The sequence below is a fragment of the Capsicum annuum genome, chromosome 6 (genome assembly GCF_002878395.1).
Source record: "Capsicum annuum cultivar UCD-10X-F1 chromosome 6, UCD10Xv1.1, whole genome shotgun sequence".
Classification (NCBI taxonomy): Eukaryota; Viridiplantae; Streptophyta; class Magnoliopsida; order Solanales; family Solanaceae; genus Capsicum; species Capsicum annuum.
In genome coordinates, this window is record NC_061116.1 from 225,688,618 (window position 1) to 225,711,518 (window position 22,901).

Sequence of the window (22,901 nt, forward strand, 5' to 3'; positions counted from 1 at the left end):
CCGTTTAATTTCGACGGGTTATTCACTCAGACATTTATTACTACAGCCCATCAAATATTGGGCTTTTCAAGTCCGAATTGACCCAACTTTAGCTTGTCAATTTCTAATGTGAAATTTTGTTCACAATCAACATATAGATTATTTGATTGAGGATGAAATATTTTTCATTGTTAGAAAGTTTTAATGCAAAATAATAAAAATTACTCTCTCCATCTATTGTTTTTAAACTTAAATAAAAAGAGTGAGTCAGATAGATATAAATATCATTTATTAACATGATTAAAATAGATGCAACATACTAATAAATTAAACTGAACCAAGTAAAATTAAAAGAAGTATTTTTAAAAACACGGCAAAGTAAAAATGAGCGGTGGAGTAAATTATCTCTAAATATAGAAAGTTTTAAGTTGTCAGAGTTGGAAGTTCAGCATTAACTTTCCCTTCTCTGTTTTCTCTCAGTGGCCCAAAATACTTATAAATGTGAGACAAATACTTTTCCTTTCACCTATTTATTTAATTCCCTTTCTCTCCTTTCTCCTTTTCTCCTTCTTCTTCACCCTTCATTAACCCACATTTACCAAAATTGGCCTTAACTAAAGCTTATTCTTGTTTAAAAACTGTGTTAAACTTTCTTATTTCATGGATAATGATCATTTCTCTAACTTTGGCCTCCATTTTGAGCCAAAAATTCCATTAAATACCGTACATTCACCTCAAGAACTAAATACTGATTACTTTATGAACACCCATTTGGACAGTAATAATTCTATAGATCATCAGTATGCGCATTTCGATTCTGCTTTGAGTTCTGTTGTATCATCTCCAATACCTTCCAATTCCTTAAGTTCGCTCCGCGAATTGATTGGGAAATTAGGCTCAATTTGTAGCTCTCCTCCGGCGGCATTTAGTAATTTCACTGGAGTTTCGTGTTATAGTACACCGTTGAACTCTCCTCCGAAATTGTTGCACATGCCCATAATGAACCAAATGGGGAAAGATACTCCGTTTTCCTGTTTTGGTAGCCGTAGTTTCAATGACAGAACGAGTCAGTTTGAGCGTTATGGATCTGGTACTGCTGGGAGAGGAAATCTGACTAGAATACTGAGTAGCCCTTGTCTTGTACAGAACAAAAGTTCTGGCATTATGTGTGAAGGATTGAATTTGGGAAAAATTTCGGGTACTAATGAAGAATGCTCTGTTTCTGAGCAAACCCAAACAAGAAATGTATTGGATTCTAGGAAAAGAAAAGCAGTTTCTAAACTGAAAACAAAGAATAATGTTGCGACTGTTGATGGCAACGGCGAAAATGAAAATGAAGATGGCAAAAGGGAAAAGAGAGCGAAATCAACAGAAGGTAACATGGGCAACAATGGAATTGTTAAAATGGAAGAACAAAAGGGCAGTGGAGATAATGGGGCTGAGAAAGAAGCGAAGGAAAAGCAAAAGATTACTGAGCCACCAAAGGATTACATTCATGTTAGAGCAAGAAGGGGGCAAGCTACAGATAGCCATAGTTTAGCTGAAAGAGTAAGCCTCTGAAATTCTTACCTCGTTTAAAAGTGCACAGTTTTAATTACTTAGTTATGTCTTCAGCACGTCTACTTGTGTTAGCTTGATTCCGAGACAAACAAGTGGAAATTCATTTCGATAATAGGTAGCTATTAGAATTGATTGTAGGACCCTTTACTACTCTACGTTGAATTGTGCGACCACCTTCCAACTGATATTTTATTTACTTAATCATATTTTCAACGGTTTGAAGGCCAAATTTTATCTGTCATGTTCTCCATTTGATTAGGTTCGTCGAGAGAAGATCAGTCAAAGAATGAAGCTTTTGCAAGATCTTGTACCAGGCTGTAACAAGGTTTGTCCCCAAGTACTTGAGTAATTTCTTGTTTCTCACTTTCATTAATCTCTTTATGATGAGGTTTGAGTTTAATCTCTAGGTGACTGGAAAAGCACTAATGCTCGACGAAATTATAAACTATGTCCAGTCACTCCAACGCCAAGTTGAGGTAATTCAAGATTCTGTCGAAGCATGCTGCGAAAATAGTCCATGAAAAGTATTTTTGGTTCGTCATCTGTATATATAATTGATATTTGTTGCAACATTGTGTAGTTTTTGTCCATGAAGTTGGCATCAGTGAACCCAAGAATGGATTTTCACATAGACAATCTCCTTCACAAAGAAGTAAGTGTTTGACACTTATATATGTATGTATATCAATTCATATTACATTCTAATAGATATTCGTGGGGTTAATTTTCCTTTGTTTTTTCAGATATCTCAACCAAATGTCTCTTTGCACCAACATGTATTACCATTAGACGGACATGGTCAAAATCTTACTCAGGTAAATAAATCAATTAACCACTCGTCGGTTATATGAATCCTAACTGACTATATCGCTCCATTTAAGTTCATCTCCGTTCAATACTTCAACTGGCATTTTCTGATTTGATTTCATTTATCCAGCTTCCCACAATCTGTGAGGATGACCTCCAAACCATTGTCCAGATGGGGTTAACCAGAACTCCTACCAGCAACTGATATTGCAGTCACAAACATTCCCTGGTAAGTAAAAGGGAAAGCATTTTTTTTTAACCGCGTTCCGCACTTTCTATGTAACCAGAGTAAATATCTCAAAAGATCGCTCAACAAAAGTTATGAATAGGAATATTTACTTTCATTATGAAAAGAAGTGCCAAAAAACAGTATAGTTGGCGGCTGGTTATACTATAAATTATATAGCTAATGATGAGGAAAACAACTCAACTTGTGATTAATATATTTGTTTTCTTCTAATGCAGTGCCTAATTCTGAGAGGTGTACATAAGCAGAGAGATTATTAGTTTAATCTGCTTCAGAAATTGCTAATGGACAAGATTAGGATTAGTATTAATGGGATTAATTTCCCCACTTATTGTAATCTATAATTGATTTGAACATTCTAATTTTTGCTTTTGTTGAGCTATTATAGTACGTATTTATTACTGTATAATAATAATGTTAACATCACCTCACCTCATGTCTCTGTAAAGAATGAAAGATGGAGATCTTATTACAAGCTTTAATTATTCAAATAATTGTCCATTAGTGTTCTTTTAGGTAAATCATATCAATTGACATGATATGTCACAATCCAAAATCTTCCAAAAGATTTGCTTATGGTTGGTGTCAAATTAAACAGTGATTAAATCAGAAAAATTTCCAATCATTTATGATTATTTAGCTAAGTATGTTGTAACCAGCTGTATGAGTGACCCTCTTAGCTCAGAAGTCTTATAACGAATGATTTAATTAGTCACAACTCTTAAGTAGGCACATCTGTTTTTAATAATGGTGGCATTCGAGGCACGTCTGTTTTTAATAATGGTTTGGTGGCATTCGAGTCAGTGTCGAAATTAAAATTTTTTACTGAGCGAGTTAAAATATAAAGCACTACTCTTTTCGTTCGCTTTTGCTTGTTACATATTTCCTAATTATATTTTTACTTTTATTTGTCACTTTTGACATATCAAGAAAAAATTATTTTTTTAAAATTTTATTCTTAGTATTAATTGTTTTTTTTTTCAAATTAATTTTAACAAACAATGTAAATATTATTTAATAGGAATACTATAATAAAATAATCATATTATTAATTATTTTTTTTAATGAGTGTGCCAAATCAAATTGTGACAAATAAAAGCGAACATAGGAAGTAATATCGAATAACTTAAGGGTAATGTAAAATAACCTATTTACACAATATAACTTCTTAGTATAGTGGGTATTAGTTGATACTGTTTTAATAAAAGTGGATTCGCCAATTGTTTGCATCATCTGGTGTGTACTTTAATTATTTTATTGGATATATTCGTTATCTTTTATTAATAAGAGAAGAAATCACCAAACGTTTATTATTTTCAGCTGAAATTTAAATACAAAAGAAATTGAATTCACTGGCTCACACCCTTGGATGCTATAATTTTCAATTAATTAACCAGAAAAAGAAGCTTCTGTTCTTCTATATATTTTACAGTGCTAAAAAGTCCAATTTAATAAATGAAAAAGTTATAAACCTTCTTTTAAACTCTCTTAATAAAATATAATAATAGGTTAAATCCCAGGTTGGCAATTGGTGAGATTCTGACTAGACCCAATGAATCAGTGGACTTTAATTTCCAACTAATCCAAAATAGTTAAATCAACCAAAAAGAGGTTAAATAAAGTAGTGGAGTTGAAGTATTGAAAGATACCAAAGAAAAAAATACATTTGATGCACTAAAATTTTTGCTATATATGAAATTTTAAGAAAAATTCGATCACAAAGATTTATTAAATATTTTTTTACCTTATATTTTTGTTAGATACTATTTTCACGACTTGAATCCATAACCTCCTTATCAGATACGAGATTAATCAGTTGATAGAAGAAAGTTTAGTGCTAGTGAAAAACTAAGTTTATTGGGTTTAAAAAAATATTTGTGCTTTTGCAGCCTTATCTTTTTTTAATAAGAAAAATTCTTTAAAAAAATGACCTTCTTTCTCTTTTGTTTTCTATTGCTAAAATAAATTACTATAAATTAAGTACATATAATATTTTGGTAATTATATTTCAAGTTATTAAGGCCGACAAACTTGTCCCCAGCCACAAAATAAAAAGTGAGGATTTTCTTTAAAAAGTTTAATTGTTAATCTATGCTCTATTATTAGGGTTATTTGGATCTGTGTTCACACTCTTATTATATCAAATAATTCCAATTATATTATTTTTCAAGATTTAGATTACTATTTTAAAGATAATTTTCATGTTGATTTTCCAGGAAGGAGTTAGATGTTTGTTCTTAGTTTAATGTAAATTATTTTTGGCTGAGTAAAGACAAATAACATATGTATTTTTTTTTTCTTCTGTTTGGATGTTTCAGCTTTGAAACTAATCCAGAAGATTCCTTATTTTTTAAGAATAGCAGTAAGGACCAAGGACCATCAAAGTTTTTTAATATGATAAAAATAGTATCCCTTAATTCTTAATTAAAGATGAGTTTCGCTATTGATAAAAAGTATTTTACTCCAAAGTAAAATTTTCTGACGTGAACTATAATTAATACTTAAGACCTTAAAATGAACGTCGAACACCGGATGAGAAACAGACTAATCAGGAATGAATTAAATTGGCCAGTAAAACACATTTGAGGAAGCAATAGGGGTGGAAGGGGACGAAAAATTATATCGTATATATGAGGACAATATTTTTTTTTATATACATATAGTAGAAGATCAACAACCTCGGTCATTAAATATAGATAAAATTTAAATTTAAGATTAAAAAAAAAGTGAAATTTATTGATGTAAAAACGAGTTATTTTGAAGCCTAGCATCTCTTGTGACTCCAATTTAGGAAGAAGTGATGATCATTCTTAAGAAAAAAAAGACTCAGGTGAAAGAAAGATAAAAATCAATAATTAATTACCATGAATTGTAGGTTCCTTTATTTGATTAGACCAAAAAAAGGTAAAAAGCACAGTCATAAATTATTTCATGGAGATGAAAAAAGCAAAAAGAACAAAGTTAATCCTACTTGTTACTGTTGGTGCATTCAGTGGTTATTACTTTGCTTCTACTCATTTTAACTTTTTGCTGAAGCAGCCAAATCCCTCAGCTGACACAAAGAAAGTTTTTTATTAATTTATTCTTATAAGTTTTGAATAAATTATTTATTAATCTATATTCTATATAATACATTAAAAGTGTGAAAGGTTTGTTTGAATTTTTTACCCTTCATTAAAAGTTTTTATTTTAGATAAAATCGTCTTTTCATTATTTTTTTCTAATATTTAAGAGTTGAAAATGAATTAAATATATTTATGATAAAATCTTTCCTTATTAGAAGTCATCAGAATTCGGGACAACTAATATTTTTTTATTAGAAGTAAATATAAAAGCGTTAGAATAATAAAAATTTAAGAAGTACCAAATTTTTAAAAGTTTTAAGTACGTAATAAGAATGTAATAATTGATTTTGTAAATATTTGACTTCAAAAAACAAGGAAAGATTTTAAATATAAAAAAAAAATCATAACACAAATATGGTTTAAATTGATTCGTCTCTCCCAGTCTCTGGCACCAAGGAAATGAGATACTGGATAGCAAACGCAGAAGTGATGATCCATCGACCACTTGAACTTCTAGTGGTAACATATATTTGTGCTTACATTAAAATATATGATTATTAAAAATAGATAAAATTATTTAATTTTAAATAATTAAATATTACACATATAAAGCACGTGCAATTAAATTAGTATTAAATTAAAATTTTAATTCAAATATAAAATTTGGGTTAAAGGTATTGGCTTTTGTAATTAGTAATTTGAATGGTAAACTCGTGTATGTGTGTAAGGATGAATGTTTAAATTAAACTCATAAAATTTAAATCTTCAATCTGTCGAGACGTGATGTGTTAAAAGAGAAATAGTTTACTTGCACGTATCTAACTTTAAAAAAAATTGGCAAATTGACTTCTTGTTTGTAATTCAAAATGGGTACAGCTATTCTTGAAGATGCATGTTGCCTACAAATATGGATTCATATTTATATGAACACAAAAGTGCTTAGCAAAGATTGATGAAGGCATTTATTCTAATAGAAGAGTAACCTATTACTTATTGTTGGTGGGAGGTGATACGAGTCTCGTGAAATTAGTTAAGGTGCGTGAAAGTAGACTTGGATATCACGATCTTAAAAAAGAATAGTTGAACGCATAAAATAATTACACTGACATGTACTTATATCATAGCGATTAAAACGATAGCATCTTTTTCACTGTGACAAACATTAATCGTTTATGTCTAGAAGTGGATCTAGAATTTCTAGAGTATCGGTGCACCATTTAAGAAGGAAAAAAAAAGTGGAAATTTGTCGCCCTAGATTTTTTTAAGGTAAGTAACTTAGCATTCAGTCAAAGAAATATATACATAAATTATTTAGTTTGACAAAGATCATGAATTTGCATGAACCATAATTTGTATAGTATTAAATCCACCCTTGGTTATGATAGGTTGATGTAAACCTTTAACATCACAATTGAAATAGGTATTCCTTATTAACATCAGATCTATTTCATGTTCGGATTTTTTAATTTATTGACCATTTCCATGATAAAAGTCTTCCAATCATATTTGAAAATGAATTAATCATCTATAAAGTCAACCAAAAAACCAGTGGTTGCCTAATAGTGGTTGTGTTAAGTCCCTAAGTGATGCATAAGACATACATAAGCAAATACAATAATAATGTATGCAGACTTTATCACTACCTCGTGGAGGTAGAGGGGTTGTTTCCGAAAGACCCTCGGCTGAAATGTACCACCATACATATATGTGAACGACCTTGTTAAGTATTTATTAGTCCTTGGAAGTGCTTTTTGTTACATTGTCTAAATCATGTGCCAAACTGTGATAATGGTTTTCATACAAGGAGAAAAAGCTTAAGAGCCTCAATAAAATTATTGGACACGATTAAAGTGAAAATGACAAGCCAAAAAAGTAGTGAAGTCTTTATCAAGAAAAGAATGTTTAGAGAGATTTGAGGTGAATAGACACTGACGCAAATTTGATGGCTTTTTGTAGGACATATATACATTAGTTAGGACTTAAAACTTACAAACTGAATCACCAAATAGTTGGACGAATGACTCGATCAATCTTGAAAGTGGTTTGGACGGTTAAATTCAGTCTTCAAGGACCATAATAACATTGAAAAGTTGTGGTGTGTATAAGCCCCTTAAGGGGTTTGGGCGACTTTCTTGTTATGGTAATTGTGAATAATCGAGTAGGGACCGACAACCTACTTGTTATTGATATTGATGTAGAATAACCAAACTATGTATAGAAATTGTACACATAGGATATACAATTGGTTAACCAAAAAAATTGAGGTGAAAGGATGGGGTGGGGTGGATGATCAAAATTTTAAAACATAGGATCCATTGATTTACCAACCAGCAGCAAAGAGCAATTATAGTACTTCAACTAATAAGATAGTGTAGTTGGAAGTGCTCTTGGAGTGGGATGTTCATTACATTTTTGATTGATCATTTGTTAGGATGTCCTTGTCTATGTCAACATCAATCTCTCCTTTTCACAGCTAAATTGGTTGTTAGCATTCACTCATGGTCGTGTTTCCTCGTTTGATGTTGGGACATTACTTACAAGTATGGCAACGAGTTTGAACCAAAGATGGTGTTTTGGGCATTTTGAATTCCACTAAAATACAAGAGCAAAAGAATAGCTCTCTTCCAAGTCCTAGAGCCACTCTTAGTTAGAAGCTCTAGTTTGATAAACTAAGTTGAAGTTAGAATAGTCTAGGAGAGGGCATATAACCGTAATGTAAAGGGGTGAGATGTGGACAACCTATACTACCATTGGGGGTGTTAAGGCAGTACTGATTCAGCCAGCGCGGCCAGTTGAGTTCGTGTATATGGCAAAAAAAATCCGAATAAACTGAAAGTAATGAAGGCCAACATCAATAAACAAAGCCGAGGCATCAACATCAACTCATGGCAAGATAAAGAAATACTGCATATAGAAAAAAATCCTAACAAACCAAGTCGATTAACGGGTAAAAAGGAAAAATAATTAAATTAGTCTCAAAAATTGAAGAGCTCCAATTTAAGCAGCTGCAGCCTTGCCCTTCTTCTTCTGTAGTTTCTTCATATAAAACTCAAGTTCTTTGCCTTCCAAGATATACCTGAAAATTGAAATCAAATATCATGGTTTTAGAGTAACAAATGCAAAACATTCTCACGGACCATGGGCAGAGAAGCAGGATTGTGAATGGTGAACTTACCCATCAGCTCTGCCACACTGACCAGGCCGAGATGAGATGCAGGCCAAGAGTCTACCAGATCCAAATTGTTCTTCAAGGTGAGAATCAAGTTTGCGATCAGCCTGGCGCTTCTCAATTTTTCGGAGTACATGGTTGCTCTTCTTAGTTTCCGCAGCAGCAGCACCTTCTCCCTCCTGCCGTGCGTCAACCAAAAGAAAATCACCAAAAGGTATGGAAAGAAGGAAGCCATATCACTACTTGGTCATCACATTGGACATTCGGATCTTTAACAAATGGAAATGCGAGGTCTTATATAAAAGTTAAAAAAAAAAATTAGTCGCTGGCGTTGAAGATTTGCAGGTAAAGTGAGTACGTAGGTAGTTTATAAGACAACTTTTGCTGCATAGTTAGAGGTCGAGAATCCTCAAAGAGACCTATGTTTTCCTTCACTTGCACATTTTCTATCTTTATGTATTATTTCTGATCATAACAGGAAATCATGTTCAAACACAAAACAATGTCAAAAGCAGTCGAGGATCATAGTCACAAGTAAAAATTCGTATAGCACGATGAATTATAATTGGATAGTAAAATGAAAGAGATGTGGAAGCCAGATAATAACAAATCCGCAACTACTAGTCAAGTGATGTTAATAAGTATGGAAGCAAGATAACAAAATTTGGCTACCTCAGCGGTTTCCTTCTTAGCAGCCGCCTTCTTCTTCCTACCAATGTCAACATCATAGTGCTGGAGGTACCACTGTTTAAAGGGTGCTGCATCAACCTGAACAATTGCACTCTTGACTAGAGTCTGTGTGCGAACAAGCTCATTGTTCGAGGCATTATAGACCACATCAAGTATACGAGTCTTACGGGTGGTAGCCTCACTACCCCATGAATAGTTTCCTGTATCCAATCTCAGTGCCCTCCACTTCACATTGCCACCACGAACACGAATGCGTCTGACTGTCTTGTTACTTGAGATCTTAGTATTACCAGGTTGACGTCCAAGCTCGTACCTTTAACAATACGATACAAATATTCACAAAAAATCATCAGCTCGTGCAATCAGTTTTCCATGACAACATTTTCCACACGGCTATACTAACTATAATTCTTAAATAGAAATCATTTTGTTGTAAGTACTCTTTATGTGCTCTATTTTCATTCCTGCAATAATCATCAATTCAATTTATACAGATGCATATTATATTGTTCCATTATCTTTGTTAATCTAACAATTATTAGGGATTAAGGGAAGCTCAACCAATGGCTTGCCCAAACCTCCACCATTTAGGGATTAGGCATAACATTTTTATAAAAAAGAACCTAACATTGATTCTTATCGCTGACCCCAACTTATCTTGGATGATGCATAGTCGATTGCTTGATTGATATAGATCTCCCAATTTACAACTCTAGAATTACAATAGGAAAAAAATAGTCTTTGAGAAGAGATCTACTGTGCAGGAGCTACATAAATCATGCGCAGCAACGCATATTAACCATTACCCTGGAAAAATTACCCAAAATCAGTATTTTGAATCACTAATTACTAATAGTGTCACTGCAATTTCTACTATTAGTACAACTGCTTCATTTAAAACAACAATTAAGAATACCATCATAATGGTATACAACCTCCTCGCTTATGCATGGAAGTCATTTCCCTTGTCTACTATCACAACATTTACTCCATACAACTTGTTCCAACTAACACTTAAACATCATTATCAATCTTCACACCTCAACAATATCCAATTTGATGACATTAATATCACTATGTAATTGCATTAGATGGAATAGGTACGACTTACGAGTACGTGTGTGTTCATCTACCAATAACACAATTAAGAATAACAAAAAAGATGAATGCAACACATAGAACCAAGGCAAACAGAACTAACTTTCTTTTCTTCCTCCAAGCTTTCTGTTTGCCACCAGTGGCACGTCTTTTATGCATAGAGTCACGGGAGATACCTTCACGTCCATAAATATATATCAATAAAATTAATTATAAAAACACATCGTCTCTTCTTCTTTTTTTTTAAAAAAAAAAGATTAAATTGCACATGAAATCAGTAGAGAAGGAGAAAAGAATAAGCAGCATACTTACCCATGGTTGGTTGCTGAGAGCTAAGCGGCAAGCAATGAAGCACTCCCTCACACTACGCTTCTTCCACGTTCTACTAAAACCCTAACATTTTGAATGGACTAGTCTGGTCCTTTAACGATTTGGGCTGGGCTGGGCTGAAGTTCAGTTTTTTGGGGCTTTTTATTGTTGGGCTTTAACGATCTTGCTTGCATTCTCGAGATTCAATGCAAAAGTCGTTTATATCACGTGAAGTTCCTTGAAGGTCAGTTTTAGCGGTGAGGTAACAATAATAATAATAATAATAATAATATCGGGATAAAATTTGAGAATGCTTGGATTAAAACATTTACATACAAGCGGTAAAAAGTATGATAGGATAGTCTCTCTCACGCAGTATTCATATCCTTCGTTCTCATCTCATGTACAAAAACTCAAGGAAGTTACGAGATCAACTATATTTTAGGAAGTAGGAATGACTTAACTATTGTTGCGCTTGGCATGCCAAATTTACTATATTTCACATATAGTACTTACTTGTTTTCCTTGCTTTTTTGCTGAGACTGTATTTAACCAGTGATTTTGAAAAAGGTGGTTGAACCTTTCTCGCTAATATGCAGATTAGAAAATGCCAGCATCTTTGCTTGCACTTCATTACTTGGCAAGAACTGATATTTTCCCACGTCAATTCAACTGACCTTTGATTGGTTCAACTCAACAAAAGGACAACACAAACAACTAAATTATGTAAGACAAGAGGCTCCATTAATATCCGAAAATACCCAATGCAGAATCAGAAATTACAATCAAGTTTTTCAGCGAACGCTTTTATCCTAAAATCTGCTATAACGACTTCCATGGCAGATATGACAACTCATAGGAACCGTCAAGAGCAAAATGATGCTGATCTTTTTATGTCGCGTCTGGGTTAAAGTTATGCCTTGCTATCTATGCTCATCGGTTCAGATTCCTTGGGAGCTGATTTCTGCATAACACAATGTAACGAGTCAGTAATAGCACAAGAGGTAAAGCTCGAAATCAAGGAGTTACAGAAGTCTTGAGACACTTACAGCTGAGTTGGCTGCATCCAGCTTATTCAGCTTCGCAAACATGTTTCCATAGAACTTTGCATCCTTCTTATTGAATTCCTTGACTTTCTCCTTTAGAGCCTTGTACTCAAGCTTCACATCCCTGGATATCACATAAGAGAACAAGCTTCAGCACCGTGACCAATAACTATGACACAGCTTGGATATTAGTATATAATGGACTTGGTTGTATACTTGTTGTCAGGATCAATCTCAAGAGCTTTCTTAATGTCGAATTCAGCCAGATCAAGATCAGCCATGTTCATATACGCTTGAGCTCTGCGGTAAAGAGCCTTGACATTTGTACTATCCAGTTCCAACACCTACAGCCCACACAAACAACCATTGAGAAAAAAGAAGTAAACAAGTGAATGGTACTAACAGGATGAGTATTTTTTTGAAAGGGGGGGGGATCTTTACGGTTGAGTTCTAACCTTGGTACACAGTTTCTCAGCTTGCTTGTAATCTTTCAATTTCAACTTGCAAGCTGCATTATTTAAGTTGCAGGTGACCTTCAATGCTTTAGACTGCTTCTTTTCCTCCTCACTAAAGTTGGTATCATACTCTATGAATTTAGCAGCCTGCATTTGTTACACTGCAGTTAGGCAAGCCTGGCACATCACAATAGCTTCTCGCTTTCGACAGACAATAGATCCACTAATCTAGTTCTGACCAACATCGCAAAAGCTAAACATATACCTTCTCATATCTCTTGGATGCCCTTGCATATTTACCAGCCTTGAACAGTGCATTCCCTTCCTCTTTCTTTTTGCCAGCAGCCTCAATTTTCTCCGGAGTATTCATATCCCATGATTCCTTGTCCTATAGGGCCACCAACAGGAGAACGTGGTTGAGTATAGATCCAGAGAACAGTAGCTAAGGTTGGAAAATAAAAAGAAATGAAACATCACATACCTTGACAAAAGAAACAAGCTCAACCTCATAATGCACAGTTGAATTAGGAGGAACAACAGCTAAATCTTGCTTCGACTCGGATGAACCAAAGGCATATTCAGGTGCAATTATAAGCAGTGCCACTTCACCCTTCTTCATTGTCACGACAGCTCTATCAAGCCCATCTATTACTTGTTCTGTTCAGGGTAAATTAGAGCTCAATCAATACTAGTTGAAGAATTATAAAAAAACAACATAGGATCCCTGTAGTCGTAACAACGTATTCGGAGTCATACCCTCATCTGTCTTAAACTCAAAAAGGTTGTCTTCATTTTCCCCATCATGGCCCTTCCTTGTGAAGACTGTGCCATCTAGCAGCTTGCCGACCAGTTTTACTGCATGAAAATTGAAACAACCATCAGATATCATAGATTTCATGTAACTTAAGAGCACAAACTAATGAATTTTTCCCGTGACTGACATTTAACTACAGATCCTTCATTGGGTCTCTCATATCCTTCCCCTTCTTTCAAGATCTTTTTTACTACTTTCTTGTCATCAGTAACAGTTGAAACAGTTTTCCACGAAACCAACTCCAAGTTGATTTGTAAGGTGGCATTAGGTGGAACTGCTGCTCCTTCACTCGAGGCAGGTTTTCCCTTCTCTCCAAAGCCATCTGCAGCAAACAAATCAGACATGTTAACAACAGCCCTCTAACCAGCAAATGACCACAAAGAACTTGTTAGCAAGTATCACTTACATTGTGGCTTCACTGTCAATTGAACCTTTTCACCTTTCTTCATAGTTTTCACAGCCTTAGCAAGAGCAGGACAGAAATGACCTGTTCCATTAAGGATGTCAGAACACAACTGCATTTTTTTTAATCCAATAAAACATTGTGAGAATATGAACTAAAATGTTACCATTTTGAACAGTGAACTCCACTCCATCTGACTTTCCCACCACTGTGCCATTTTCGAGCTGAGCTTCGTACTTGACTAAATTACAAAAGGCAAAAGAAAATGCTTAATTTATGACCCAAACAGATATAGTATAATCCATTATGAACTCAAAGTAATAATACATACCTAATGCTTCGTCAAGATCTTTTGGGTTTTCCCATTTCTCGCCCTCTGTGAGGATCTTTTTGAAAATTCCACCATCCTTGCATATGTCTTTTACACTCACCCATGATAGCAATTCAACATCAAATTGAAGAGTGGCATTTGGAGGGATAGTTGGAGGAGAACCACTCTCTCCATAAGCCAGCTCTGGAGGAATGGTGAAAATAGCATTTTCACCTTTCTTCATCGTCTTTATACCTTGATCCCATCCTTTAATTACTTGTCCTATAGAGAATGAAAAAGTGTGAGCACTTCTGTTTGATCTTCAAGCAAGATCTAATTTGTCTATTTCTTGGTTTTGTTATGATTTCTCACATAATTTGATTTAAACAACTCAACTCTCTGTTTGCAATCTCAACCTTTAATCTCTACGATTGACGATGAGATCTAACTTGGAATGCCAAAGACCATACAATCATCTTCTAAGGAAGAAAGAAGAAGAAAATCACAGTAGAAGCTGTATAAGTGCAAGAGAACAGCTTGACATACTTCAGATTTTCGTAATTATAAATTTACCATTGCAAAGTTCATGCCTTCATGACAAGCTAAACCCCTATTTTTTTTAACTAAAGGACAAGCTTTACATGTTACCATAGATGAACTAAGCCTTTAATCAGCTTCACCACATCTTAAGATTCTCAAAATCATAAATTTACCATTGGAAAGTTCATACCTTCCCGACAAGCTAAATCCTACTTTAAACTGAAGGGCAAGCTTTACGTGTTACCCATATATTTACTGAGCCTTCAGAGGAACTTTAAAAAAACAAGCTTCCCAATTTCATATTATTTATACGGTTCCTATTGGAGTAATCAAGCTTAATAAAACATGAAATGCTCAAAGTATACTAGTTTTAAAGAGTCCTTGAAGCAGATCAGCTAATGCAACATAACAATGCCACCTACCGCAACGTTTATTTCGTTTACTTTATCAAATCACTGAAGTATATTCAGTCCTAGTCTCCATTACGCGGCAAACTCAAAAAGTTGAGGAAAGTTCACTAACCTTGACCGAGGGTGAACTTGAAGGGGTCCCCCCTATCGCGGCTGGAATCAAACTTGGTTCCATCAAGTAGAGTTCCAGTGTAATGAACTGGCAATGCGAAAACCACCAGTGAGCTCAAATAACACAATAACACAAACAAAATCAAGTTCATCAAGAAGTAATCCAGAAACATAGCAATAAGCTCCGAATTAATCCAACGATCCTACCGAGAGCAAAATACTAATTAACAACAGCAATTTAGGCATGGCAGATAATACAATTGCTATTAAGTGATTAATTCAGATATCATTGTGAGCAAAAAATTTTGAAAAATTAACATAAACAAAGGTCAGATTTACTGGCATTGTAAATAATACTCCATCCGTTCCCAATATTGTCACAACTTCCTTTCTGAGAGTCAACAAACCATATGAACTTTCACCATCATTTTCAGATCGTATTTTTCCATCATATTGATAAGACAACTACAGCTTATAGTACTCTATATAATTTTGAATACATAAATTTTAATTTTAAAATATCAAATTAATCTAATCTAGTTTAGCTTAGAAAATTAGCCAAATTGATTCTCGGAAAGCAAAAGTCACAACTATTTTGCGTGATAGTATTTTAGAGATCATTCCGAGTAAAAACAACACATAAACATAAAAAAAGCTCAGATTTATTGGCAGTATAAATCATCATCATCATCATCATCATCATCATAATAATAATAATAATAATAATAATAATAATAATAATAATAATAATAATATGCAAATAAATTACCTTCAACTTCATCACCAGCTTCAGGAGTATCCCAACCTTCACCTTCCTTAACAAGCTTCTTCTTCAATCCCTGATTTCCAATTTCCTTCTCCTCACCGACTTTCATAATCGGACTGTCTTCCGGCAGATCCATGTGTTCGTCCATTCCGTCTACTGGTGGAATACCAAAATCTTCATCCATTTTTCTGCTAAACACAATATGCACTCACACAAAGAAGATTGATCAGTCGATAGAATTGAGCTCAGTGAATTGAATAATGGTTATGGGCTAGATGAGAAAATGGAGGCTTAAATGGTGTGGGGAAAAAGGGGATTTAGGTTCTAGAGTGTTCCAAGGTTTTAGAGTGAGCTAAAAGCGTGACGAATGGTCACGATGCTTCTAGATATCTTAAATTAAATAAATTTTGATAACGAATATATGAATTGTTTGATTTATCTCGAATTATTATATGGATTTGTTTTTAGATAATTGGGACGTGGGGACCACTGTTTTATTAATTTTGTTAATCAAACGGCTGATCTTTAATTAAAGTTGGGAAACTCGAGGTTGATGGAAAATGAGATTGGGCCTAGGTTTTGGACTAACAAAAAGATGGGTCGTAAATAAGAGAGGGAAGTGCATATGGCCGATTTCAGTACCTTCATTTAAAATGTAGCCACGTTACCTTGAGGATTTTCAAATTAACTCAAATATGTGAATCTAACCAAATAGGTAATTGGTCTTGTCGAAGTCTAATTTTAAATAAAAAACGATCTCTCTGCCTCACCTATGATGTAGTGGTATGGACTGTATAAGCTTTATCCTTCTCAGCACCCACTTTATGGGAGTAGAAAGTCTAATTTTAAACAATTTGATGGGAAGCAAACGGCTACGAGATGGAAACTTTTGACACTTTCTTCATTGATTGGCGGTCTAAAACTCAAATTTATGTGTTGTAAAATTAGAAGCTGATATTCCAAAACCAAGCAGCAGCATCAGGAGAGAATGTTTTGATTTTACGTTATCTTTATTTACGTCACTATTGCTGAATGAACTTCCAAAATAGCTCTCATGTTTACAGGGGGTTGAAGTCTGTTATACCAATGGTCATTCCGCAACACCAACAGTAAGCTAATACAAGTAACCAAAAGACAAGTTGTAGATTTGTTACATTAGCATGTCAAGGCGAATACAAGTAACCAAAAGACATTGTAGATATGCTTCATTAGCATCTCCTTGACAATGACAATGAGTAATTAAGTATACAGTCGGCCAGTAGAAAACTAAAACTGCCGAGACGTATTACAGACTCGATTTGACAAAACAGGCATACGGCAACAACTGTTATGTTTCAACTCCAAGTTGAGGTCAGCTATATGGACACTTGCTCTCCACGTCCCTCCTTGTGGTCAGCCTATCATTCCTCATTAACTATGGGCAGCGAGAAACCAGTTACCGGGCAGATGAAAAGCACTTCATGATTTAGCAAGCTCTCTACTAGCTTGATGGAAGCATTGAGCAACAGGTATCCTACATGTCAGCCAGTATTTGCCTTAACCAACCTTTCATTTGATCATCCATTTTAGTCAGCACCTTGAGATTTCTGGCTCTTTTTTCCCTTGAAACTGCCATTCCATGCCCAATACTATTTTCAGCTTGAATACACAACGATATCCATGTGGCCAGACTTTCTCTTCAACTACTGTCAATCATTGTTCAATGAAGTGTTTCTCCATTTTAATGTCTGATTCACTGTTCCAAACAGTTGGAAACTACTTTGCATTAGTTTGAGATCCATCTGCCGAAGAATAATCACCCCGTTTCCTCAAACAACTGTCCTTGTAGTCAACCGAATCAGCAACTATGTAGGACTTTCCAGCACAGCGAAGTGAAAATGAACCATCTGCACAGGTAAAATGTAGAAAAGGATGCTCGGTTAACCCAAACTTCATAATGAAGCATGTTGAAAATGAAGTGTTTCACAAAGAATGTTCACTTTGATTTCCCTGAACAAGGAACTCAGGTTGCAGCCCGCCCAATAATGCAGTGGGCATGATTCAGCTTTGTCATCATCAAGACAAGCAAATCAACGAGAAGGTAAAATCTCTTCGCCTCATATGTGCTATGGTGAAAAAAGATGACTGAACAGCAAGACTAGCCTTTCCAATTCTAATTGCTGATGGACAAATTTTCTTTCATCAAGGCGGCAAGAGATGTACTTACAAACGACAATTGATCAATACTGAAAACACAATACTTAATCCTGATTAAGAAAATATAACGTATCCAACAAAGACTTGTAACTCTTCTCATGCATAAACCTATCCCTCTTCTTAAATTCTTCAAGAACTTCAAATGCATAATCTCCTTTCCCTTCCCTACACAATTCTTCCAACACGGTTTTATAAGTAAGATGATCAGGTGACAACGAATTATCCAACATATCAAACACCACCTCAGTAGCATCCTCAAAGCGACGCTCCAAAGCAAGACTACAAACCAATATCATATAAACAGATCCTTTCGGAACAAACCCTTTATTCCTCATTTCCTTAAAAAATTCAAGCCCTTGATTCACTCTCCCCTTCTCGCACAACCCTTTCGCTATATAACCATAAGTAAACGCATCAGGCACACATCCATACAATCCCATTTCACGAAAAACACGAATAGCCTCATCAACCTCCAAACACTTGGAATAAGCCTTGATTATCATATTCAATGCAAATGTATCTGGAATCACCCCGAAAGACTTCATTTGCTTCGATAACGATCGAACCGAATGTAAATACACATAACAAACATGTAACTTATTAAATTTACTCAAAAGAGCATTCAACAACAAGTTATAAGTATCTAGTGTCGGCTTAGCATCTTCACACTTTGTCATTTTTTTGTATATATCAAATGCACGGTTAAATAAGAATTTACGACCGCAGCAAAATTTGATCATGGAATTATACAGAGGGAGACTCGGCGGGCAGGCGCCGGCGAGAACTTCCTCAACTAGAGTCTCCGCGACGCGATAACGCTTACTTGACACTGCAATGTTGATCATGGTTAGGTAAGTTACGTGGTTGTGCTTGTAGCTCCGTTGTTGGCCTGTCCATCGGAAGATATCGATAGCGAGGTCCGGGTCGGTTTGGGCTTTCAAAGCTTCGTTTACGTCAGCTGGTGTGAACCCGGGTTTGAGATTGTTGATCCATGATTCGAATTGTTGCTCTAGTGGAGTTCGGGTTCGGGTTCGGGTTAGAGGGCTCGGCTCTGGGAGTGGGAGTTCATCGGAGAATGGAGGCGGAGATGGGAGGGGTTTGGGGTGGTGATCGGCGGCGGAGGAGGTGGAGATACCGCGGAGAGATAGTGAAGAGAAGAGAGAGGAGATGATCGGACGGTGTACGGTAGCTCGCATTTTCGGTATCGGGGAGAAGTGGCAAGGGTGTATTTGGTTTGAGTTGCTGTAATTTTGTGCTTTGGGTCGTTCATATCCTGCGCGTGGGCCTGAAGACAATCAACTTGCATGGGCCGAGAGGCCATGTTAAGCCCATATTTTCTGCGCTAATACCATCGCAGTATATTTATGTGAAAATTATCCCAAATATAATTTTTAGATTGTTAATTACAAGTTTTAGCATAACTTTTCATTAATTACTAGATTTAAGAAATAATTACAAGCCGTAGCAATTTTTGAAAAAAAATATTTTAATTAAATTTCTGAAAATTGATTTTTTAATATTTATTATTTGTATTATTTCTTTATATTTAGCATTTAATATTTATCACTCTTAATTAATTACAGTATTTATTTACCGAAGTCTATTTCCTTACCTTTTTAAACTTATGTTCATACTCAATTTAACTTTTAAGTTTTACTGATTATCAATAAAAAATTTTCCTTCTTTTACGGCATATTCAACTGAGTAGTCTTTTCAACTTCTTTTCTTTCCTTTTGAGTATGCTTGTTGGTTTCCCAATGTCCATTAACCATTGATTTTGGATTAATATCTTAAGCTTTTTATTGTTTTATTAAGATTTATTTTTTAATTAAATTTCTGAAAATTAATTTTTTAATATTTATTATTTGAATTATTTTCTTATATTTAGCATTTAATATTTATCACTCCTAACTAATTACAGTATTTAATTACCAATAGAAGTCTATTTCTTTACCTTTTTTAACTTATATTCATACTCAATTTAACTTTTAACTTTTACTGATTATCAATAAAAATTTTCCCGTCTTATACGGCATATTCATTGAGTAGTTTTTTCAACTTATTTTCTTTTCTTTTGAGTATGCTTTTTGGTTTCTCAATGTCCATTAACCATTGATCTTGGATTAATATCTTAAGTTTTTTATTGTTTTCGTGAGATTTATTGTTTTCTTGAGACAATGTACGAAAAAATCAAGTTTGATTCTACCCTTAGTAGGAAAAGCCCTGGAATTATACAAGAACATAGTCCTATTAACTTTTCAAGACCATCGTTTGATTTGGGATGCTTTACCCCATCTCCAAAATCAAAGAGCAAGAAAAAAGTAGTTGAAGTTGATTCTATTCCTCACAATAAAATTAAAATTTCACCGGAGAAATCAGATTGTTCAAAGATTTCACCATCCTTGAAGCAACAACAACTCAACATGCAAAATAATAGAGTATCAAAAGAGGTTGTTGTTCCAGATTTTGAGAAGGTTGACAAGAGGAAAAAAAATGTTGGTCAACATGATTCCGATTCAGATTTCGAAGATGAAATTTTCTTGCCTAAAATGAAAAAATCAAAAAAAAATCTCGTGAAAATGCTAGAGTTACAAGGTCTAAGGTCAGTGTGGGTATTGGCAAGGTGGATGATAACAAGTCTAACAAAAAGAAATCAAGAAATGTGTGCAAGGTTAGTGTAATCTGATTTTTTTTCAAATATGTATTAAATTGGTTAAATTGATATTGAATTAATTTAATTTTTTTATTGACATGCATGTAAATTAACCTTTATTAATTTTTGAGTTTTTGTGATTTAAAGTTGAAATATAACTCTTGATCTTGTTACTATTCGAATTATGTTAAAATATCTTTTGTTGTTAGTGGTTGAAAAGTTCAAAATTTTACTTTTGTTATTGTTATGGTTGAAAGTTGACATGCCACTTTTGTTGTTGTTAATGGTTGTTAGCTGAAATATAGCTTCTAACTGTGAAACAAGTTGGTGCATTATGTTTTTTTATATTCATGGCTAAAGTTTTGTGAATTGTTTATTTTAAGTATGCAAAAAACAGAGATGTTATCAAAAAAAATTTTTGTATATGTTTTTATTTGATGGTAAAAGTGTTGTGAATTGTTTGTCTTTTTTTCAGGATAAGAAGCAGTATACTCACTGGTCTTCATACATAAAAGTTAATGTGTTTGATGATCTCAAATAGAGATGGACCACAGAGCATTTCAAAATGTTTCAGAAATCTCCATTTTGTCATTTTTTGAATATGCATTTTTTAAAAATTCAACTCCAGCCTCTCCGTAGTCTATTACTTGCAGAAATCGATAACGATAGGGATGATTTATTCATGTTCAATATCAATGATAAAGAACTGCATTTTAGAAAGAGAGAATTTTCTGTGGTTAGTGGGTTGAAATGTTTTAAGAAATCAGATTTTGTTTCTGACCCTAAAGTAAAAAATAAATTAATGGATAGATATTACCCGAGTATGGATAAGGTAATGAGGTCTGTTTTCTATGATGATTTTGTTAATAAGAAGATTTCTTATCGAGTTGAAGATTTGTATGAAATTGGATTAGTATACTTCCTAAGTCGATTTCTTCAATCTGAGCTACCAAGAACGTTCATAAAGAAGGCTAATTTTGATTTGGTAGAATCAGGTCAATATTTGAAGTATGATTGGGGAGGTGAGTGTTTTCAAGTATTGAAAAAATCTTATTGTCATAAGATGAAAAAAAATCCATCCTCTTTTCATTTTCGAGGATTTCATCTTGCGCTTCAAATCAGGTTCTATGAGTGTTGTTTGGACATTGATAAGTGTGTTGCTAATCGGATTGGATTCCAAATTTCAAGAATTTTAAATTGAGAGTCATCTGAAGAACTCATTTTTTTATGACTATCTTCAGAGTACGATGTTCAAGCGGTACAACAATGAGGTAATGATCTTATTCTAACTGTATTTTCTTAAGTAATTATTTTATGTATGAGCATTTTTTCTTCATATTTTATATGTATATTATTGGTATGCAGTAACACTTTTTGGGTATACCAGTGTTTTGTTGTATATCTAACTTTTTGTTTAAACTTCAGTATGTGTTTAGAGACATTGCGTTTACCAATGAAGAGGAGGTGGAATTCAACCTTGGAGTTATTCACCAGGATAGCTTGGGTCATGAACATCGTAATGATTCAGACCATTCTGTACCATCCATATCTGAAGATACATTTATTGTCCTAAAGAATGAAATAGTCAATGTATGTTTCTAATTTAATCTTCAAGTATATATTCAGTATTGTATTCAAAATATTTATTAAACATGTGATTGATGTTTTCTCCGTGTCTACATGCAGGTCCGTCGTGATATGTTGTTATTTTAGGAGAAGGTTTGTTTTGAATACTATGTAAAATGTTATAATGCACATCATCTTTGTAGTACAACATTTTGTGTATTCATTTCATAGGGTTGTATTTTTCAGTTGTACTATTAACTAAGTACTTTATATTTATGTATGTGCAGGTTGTCAAAGAAATAATAGAATATTAGAAGAAAGTATGTTTAATTTATAATTTTATATTTCATTGTTAATATGAATAAGTTTTTGATATATCTTTTTCATTGTTTTATGTTCTTTTCAGGTTGAAAGTGAATTCAATGGGATGAGGGAGTTTGTTCAAGAATCTGTGAAGTTGATATTGAATGAATTAAGATTGGTTAAACAAAATTGTCTGAATTTGTTGAAAAAGAGGTTTAATTTTCATTGCATTGAATTATCATATATTTGTTATCAATTTTCTCATTACTAACTGTTATTAAAATACTATATCTTTCATAAGAATGTGGACGTTGGTTTACAAACACCAAGTGCAAGCAACAAGCAAGATGAAGTGCTTGTTGATCCTGTCATTGAAAATATTCTTTTGGTGATGATGCTTCTGT

General features: G+C 33.9%; 4 protein-coding genes across 4 annotated transcripts; 1 reads left to right on the forward strand and 3 right to left on the reverse strand.

The window, feature by feature from the left end:
* Window positions 1-451: 451 nt before the first annotated feature.
* On the forward strand, window positions 452-3,084 carry LOC107875361 (transcription factor bHLH78). The gene is made up of 7 exons (XM_016722056.2): window positions 452-1,527; window positions 1,799-1,864; window positions 1,947-2,015; window positions 2,120-2,191; window positions 2,283-2,354; window positions 2,477-2,575; window positions 2,812-3,084. Exons 1-6 carry the CDS (start codon window positions 640-642, stop codon window positions 2,549-2,551), a joined length of 1,242 nt encoding a protein of 413 aa, XP_016577542.2. The 5' UTR covers window positions 452-639; the 3' UTR covers window positions 2,552-2,575; window positions 2,812-3,084.
* Window positions 3,085-8,544: 5,460 nt separating this feature from the next.
* LOC107875360 (40S ribosomal protein S8) lies at window positions 8,545-11,623 on the reverse strand. The gene is made up of 5 exons (XM_016722055.2): window positions 10,928-11,623; window positions 10,719-10,791; window positions 9,500-9,830; window positions 8,834-9,006; window positions 8,545-8,734 (listed from the first exon to the last, which is right to left on the reverse strand). The coding sequence occupies exons 1-5, from the start codon at window positions 10,929-10,931 to the stop codon at window positions 8,656-8,658; spliced, it is 660 nt and encodes a 219-aa protein (XP_016577541.1). The 5' UTR covers window positions 10,932-11,623; the 3' UTR covers window positions 8,545-8,655.
* Window positions 11,624-11,646: 23 nt separating this feature from the next.
* On the reverse strand, window positions 11,647-16,211 carry LOC107875359 (peptidyl-prolyl cis-trans isomerase FKBP62). Its single transcript, XM_016722054.2, has 13 exons — window positions 15,783-16,211; window positions 15,015-15,101; window positions 13,974-14,234; window positions 13,809-13,883; window positions 13,646-13,726; window positions 13,367-13,561; window positions 13,182-13,280; window positions 12,907-13,082; window positions 12,691-12,813; window positions 12,426-12,572; window positions 12,187-12,314; window positions 11,974-12,094; window positions 11,647-11,888 (listed from the first exon to the last, which is right to left on the reverse strand). The coding sequence occupies exons 1-13, from the start codon at window positions 15,961-15,963 to the stop codon at window positions 11,838-11,840; spliced, it is 1,725 nt and encodes a 574-aa protein (XP_016577540.1). The 5' UTR covers window positions 15,964-16,211; the 3' UTR covers window positions 11,647-11,837.
* Window positions 16,212-16,903: 692 nt separating this feature from the next.
* Window positions 16,904-19,234, reverse strand: LOC107875358 (pentatricopeptide repeat-containing protein At3g25210, mitochondrial). The gene is made up of 2 exons (XM_047414210.1): window positions 17,759-19,234; window positions 16,904-17,665 (listed from the first exon to the last, which is right to left on the reverse strand). Exon 1 carries the CDS (start codon window positions 19,169-19,171, stop codon window positions 18,020-18,022), a length of 1,152 nt encoding a protein of 383 aa, XP_047270166.1. The 5' UTR covers window positions 19,172-19,234; the 3' UTR covers window positions 16,904-17,665; window positions 17,759-18,019.
* Between the last annotated feature and the right edge of the window lie 3,667 nt (window positions 19,235-22,901).